The sequence below is a fragment of the Durio zibethinus genome, chromosome 6 (assembly GCF_047325235.1).
Source record: "Durio zibethinus cultivar Kanyao isolate XHJ-2024 chromosome 6, ASM4732523v1, whole genome shotgun sequence".
NCBI classification, from domain to species: Eukaryota; Viridiplantae; Streptophyta; class Magnoliopsida; order Malvales; family Malvaceae; genus Durio; species Durio zibethinus.
The window spans coordinates 404,500-409,905 of NC_143167.1; the positions used below are offsets into that span (position 1 = coordinate 404,500).

Below are 5,406 nucleotides of genomic sequence, written 5' to 3' on the forward strand. Positions count from 1 at the left end.
CATTAGGCCTTGCTTACGAATAATATATTCATACACAAATGCAACCATTTGGCACACTTCGTAATCAAAGCCAATACGGAAACAAGTCGGTCGTTGACAAAATAAAATGTAACCAATTAACGTAGAATCTCATTTTTCGCCTCAATTTTCTTTTCCCAACTCTGCACACATGTAACACAACTCATGATCCCACTCAATATTTGACTAATTAAAATCTAAAGAAATCATGAACATCAAAGCATATAATTAACCAATGATTTTCAGATTCCTTGGTCTTTGTTTTATAAACTATAGTTATAGGTGAATATTTTCACATCATTTAGCTATGTTTGACGAATTGATAGCAGGCCCTCCTCTCATCTGTCATTTCTCGAATTGCTGATGCACCCAATATGCAAGGAGATTTAATTGATTTTTGGGTTTTTTATTTTTGTTCACACATGAAAATCCCAACTGGCAGCTCGCATATAGTTGCTCTTGCTATACATATATCATATATAATTTTGACATTTTTTTTATAAACAGATGATTCTGAATCGTTTGTAAAATTTTTTAAGTCTATAAATAAATTTAAATAATTACATTAAAAATTATTATCTTATATGCTTGTTGTAAAAATAATATACATACATAATATATAAATAGATACCATATTTATAAAGGCCACTCAAATGTTCATGTGGCTAAGATGAAGGTGTTTGCCATGAAAAATTAATGAATGAAACCAATTCTATCTTTTATTAAAAAAAAAAATAGATGTGGAATCTTGAACACAATATATATGGGGAAGGGCATGATGATCTGGCTCGCCACTTGTTTTCACAATATCTTTTCAATTTTCTAAGATAATTGGACATGATGGTTTGAAACAGGAGCTTTGACTGTTAAGTAAGCCTTTTGCTTTCACAACCAAGTGCCCACAAAAACACGAAAGAAAGAACAGTAAGGGGAAAGGGCAAATCAGCATTGTCAAAGCCAGCTAGCCTTGTTGCCTCCATAGCTAAAGGTAATACTATATATTTCCTCCATTTGAGGTCTTCAATTCCAACCCATCTTTCCTTCTGTGTTGTTTGCTATTCTAAGAAAGAGAGAGAGAGAGAGATGGGTAGTTTGCCTCCAAGCTCCATAGCAATGAATGAAACAGGAGAAGATCATGTCAAGCAGGTTTCTCAACAACAAAAGGAGATTGATGCTGGTGCTCTCTTTGTTCTTAAATCCAAAGGTATTAATAAATATAATATATAGTATTACTACTAACAACATTCTGTCATAACCCTTTCACCTCTATTTCTTTCTTTATTTACTGCTATAGCTACCAATTATCATGATCATTGCTTTCCAAGAAAATCTTCAACATGATCAATTGTCTTTTTCTGGCCCTTTTCTCCTTTCTCCTCATCTTCTTCTTCCTTATTTTTTTACATAATGGAAATTCATTCACCAAAAGAAGTTGTAGCTAAATAGAGAGCATAAGAACAAGATCATCTCCTTTCCCCTGTATGTCCTTTAGCTTTATCTCAAAAAATACTACTCTCTATATGTAACTTTTTCATTTGTTTTCCTTCTCAACTTCAATAATTGATTCTATCTCGTAACATCTTATCACAAAGGCACAAAGTCCAAGAATTTTGATTTCATCTTCCTTATAGTATACTTCATAAATCCATTTATATAGGCTGATGCATGAACATGCACTTAACAGGCTATTAGGTTTACGGCATATATTAATTTGGACGAACTCTTCATTTTTATAGGAATTTTTTGTTTTCAAGTGTTTTTCCGCAAGTTGATATATTAATCCTCTATCTAAGCCAAACTGCTTAAACTTATAAAACCCCCTTTTTCTCCTTTCATTTTCCACTTGAAAATTACATATTTTTCTCGTGTGATTCTATCTCTTTGACCAACGGGTACCTACCGTAACCCCCCGGGCAATGCCTTGGGCGCGAGCTATAATTACTTTAGTAGCACACTTTCATCAAATACCTATCAACTTCTTCCTTTTTCTATTTTGTTTTATCTTCGTCTTCAACTATAAATAAATTTAGAATTGTGACAACTATATATGATTTTGATTTTTGTCAAAAAAAAAATTAAAAGCTAATATTTTTATATTTAAAATTATTAAAAATTAAATTTTGATTGCTCAAATTAAAAAGTGTATTCTATCATCCCACAATATGATTATTAGCTGATGTATAAATAATAGTCAAGAAAAGTAGAAAACTGCAATGTTTGATTTTGTTAACGTGTTCAAATAATTGGCCAGGATCATGGGTCCACTGTGGTTACCACTTGACAACATCAATTGTTGCACCACCGCTTCTGAGTCTCCCATTTGCTTTCACCTTCCTCGGATGGGCTGCCGGAATTCTATGTCTGGTTATTGGAGCTTTGGTCACTTTCTATTCCTACAACTTGCTATCTCTTGTCCTTGAACACCATGCTCAATTGGGTCGTCGACATCTTCGTTTCAGAGACATGGCCAATGACATCTTGGGTAAGCACTAGAAATAATATAGCCTTTCTTCTTTCTTTGCATTATTGAGACAATTGTCCTTTTGTCGATTTAAGGCTGAACTATGATGGTTCATTGAACAAACTTAAATGCCTAGGATCAATCTTGGCCCATAGACCTCTCTTCCCTTCATAATTTGCCCATCTCTATTACACCCATTAAATACCATTACACTTGTGAATTGGTCAATGGTTCAATTTAAAAATCATTAATCATACAAATATTTTTTTTTAAAATTGCAGTTTGAGAAAAGAAAATGTTTTATAAGTGCTAAAATTTTAATTTTGAATTAGTTGGATTTTTTTTAAAAAAAATTATTGAATAAATAATTGAACTAAACTTTTAATTTATTATACAAATATTGAATTAATTACACATTTGGTATCTAAACATTGAAAAAATACATAACTTGGCACTTAAAGAAATAAAATATATAATTTGTACCCTAAACTTTAAAATAATATATCATTTTAATTTAAAATTTAATATTATTAAATTAATTCGCCTATATGATATATAACCTATATAATTTTATTATATATATATTTAATATAATATTTGAATTTTAAAACTTTTTAATGTAATATCTGAATTATGAAATTATTACTTTATGTAATATTTGAAGAATTGTTTATTCACCTCATATTATTATTTAAAACTAATTATATTAAGAATGAGTATCACATGATAAAAAAAAAAAAAAGCTTTTTTCCAAACTTGAAAATTATATAATTTTTGCTTAATTTAAGCTCTTTAGCACATTTTATTGAGCAGGGCCAAGATGGGGTCGTTACTATGTTGGGCCAATTCAATTCATGGTCTGCTATGGTGCTGTAATTGCCAGCACTCTTCTAGGAGGACAATGTATGAAGGTCAGCTCCAATTACTTTCACCTTTTTTTTTTCCTAATTTTTAAGTTTGCTATACTATTATCTATAGTTAAATTGTTGAGATTTTGAAACTTTTTGCCAAATTGGCAGGCAATTTACTTGCTATCACAACCGAATGGGAGTATGAAGCTTTACGAATTCGTGATTATATTTGGTTTGCTGATGCTGGTTTTAGCTCAAATCCCATCTTTTCACTCACTAAGACATATTAACTTGATATCCCTGTTTCTATGCCTTGCCTATAGCGCCAGTGCTACTGCTGGTTCCATACATATAGGTAATTTTGCAGACGACAGACTAATTGCATCATCAGTTTGATAAATATAATTATATATAAATGTATTACTCTTCCCAGGGAATTCATCTAAGGGACCAACAAAAGATTATAGCCTGAAAGGTGACACAGAAAGTCGAATTTTCGGTATCTTCAATGCCATTGCCATTATTGCCACAACTTATGGCAATGGCATCATTCCAGAAATTCAGGTTTGAACTTGTTCAGTTGATATAATTTTTCCTTAAAGATCAGTTTCAACTGCAATATCAGTGAACTGTCAAATTTTTAATGATTAAATGATGTTGGAAGAGTAACAATCTTGGGTATGAATTTGATTTCAGGCAACTATTGCACCACCAGTGAAAGGGAAGATGTTCAAAGGGTTATGTGTTTGTTACACGGTACTCATCATGACTTTCTTCACTGTTTCCATCTCTGGTTATTGGGCATTTGGCAACGAATCTGAAGGCCTTTTGCTGAGCAATTTCCTGGTTGATGGGCGACCTTTGGTTCCAAAATGGTTAATCTTGATGACAAACATCTTCACTATTCTCCAACTATCAGCAGTTGGTGTGGTGAGAACGTGCCTTCCGTTTCCCCCTCTCTTTTTCATTATTCATATATTTGGTACATTAGTTCAATAATGTGGTTTCTTTAACAGGTCTACTTGCAGCCAACAAATGAAGTTCTTGAAGGAACTTTTGCGGATCCAAATAGCAAAGAGTTCTCTGCTCGTAATGTTATCCCAAGGGTAGTTTCTAGATCATTGTCTGTTGTTATAGCAACAACAATTGCAGCAATGCTTCCATTTTTTGGAGACATCAATTCAGTCATTGGAGCTTTTGGTTTCATGCCCCTCGACTTCATCTTACCTGTTATTTTCTTCAACTTGACATTTAAGCCATCAAAGAGAAGTCCCATTTTTTGGTTGAATATTACCATTGCAGTGGTTTTCTCTGCACTGGGAGTTATAGCAGCAGTTGCAGCAGTAAGACAAATTATTCTTGATGCCAAAACTTACCGGTTATTTGCTAATGTATGATGATCAAGCCAAGTTTATTACTGGCTGGCCTTGTATCTAGTCAATGCTTCATTAAGAGCGGAGAGCTTGCTATTGCCATCTCATATTATCATCAATGGTTATATTCTCATTTAACAGTGAACAAAAGCAATCTTCCAATGCCCCAAACCTATTGAATGAATTCAATGAAGCTGCAGAAAGATTCTAAATATATGATTTAATGGAATTGAATTTTGCAAGTTCAGAGCAGAAGATTACCATTGCGTCGACAGCTCCTTATTCATCTATATACAAACTAGTTAATCTAAATTTCATACAACATAATTCTAATAAAATCCATGTATCTCTTTATATCAATTTCCAAAACAAAAGGGTCTTATGAAATAAGCCTTAGCCCTTGGATGAATCTAAATAAAACTAAATTTTTATAGAAACAACAACAATAAATCCCAAATTTAATTTATTAAGAACCATATTCAATGGCAAAAGTCTTGCATTGTTGCTGTAAAACTCCAACAAGCTGTGCTCATTACTTCCAGAATAAGCCTGTGTATGTCACTAAAGCAACACGTAAGGAATGAATAAAACAGAATGTTACTTTATCTCACAAAGAGCAAGAGAGAGAGGGGAAGAGAGATTGAGGGATACAGAGATGATGTACCTTTAGTCCTTTACATGCATCTCAGGGACACTGGCATTA

The 5,406-nt window shown here is 32.6% G+C and overlaps 1 protein-coding gene across 1 annotated transcript; it reads left to right on the forward strand.

Moving 5' to 3' along the window:
* Positions 1-922: 922 nt before the first annotated feature.
* Positions 923-4,853, forward strand: LOC111285427 (GABA transporter 1-like). The gene is made up of 7 exons (XM_022874879.2): positions 923-1,222; positions 2,270-2,500; positions 3,293-3,390; positions 3,499-3,685; positions 3,764-3,894; positions 4,027-4,260; positions 4,347-4,853. The coding sequence occupies exons 1-7, from the start codon at positions 1,102-1,104 to the stop codon at positions 4,725-4,727; spliced, it is 1,383 nt and encodes a 460-aa protein (XP_022730614.1). The 5' UTR covers positions 923-1,101; the 3' UTR covers positions 4,728-4,853.
* Positions 4,854-5,406: the final 553 nt, after the last annotated feature.

Bases quoted from the DNA above. Each gene is read 5' to 3' on its own strand.
- LOC111285427 (XM_022874879.2), top strand. From the start codon at position 1,102: ATGGGTAGTTTGCCTCCAAGCTCCATAGCAATGAATGAAACAGGAGAA. The intron at 3,895-4,026 runs GTTTGAACTTGT...ATTTGATTTCAG, and splicing joins GCATCATTCCAGAAATTCAG to GCAACTATTGCACCACCAGT. The intron at 4,261-4,346 runs GTGAGAACGTGC...TTTCTTTAACAG, and splicing joins AACTATCAGCAGTTGGTGTG to GTCTACTTGCAGCCAACAAA.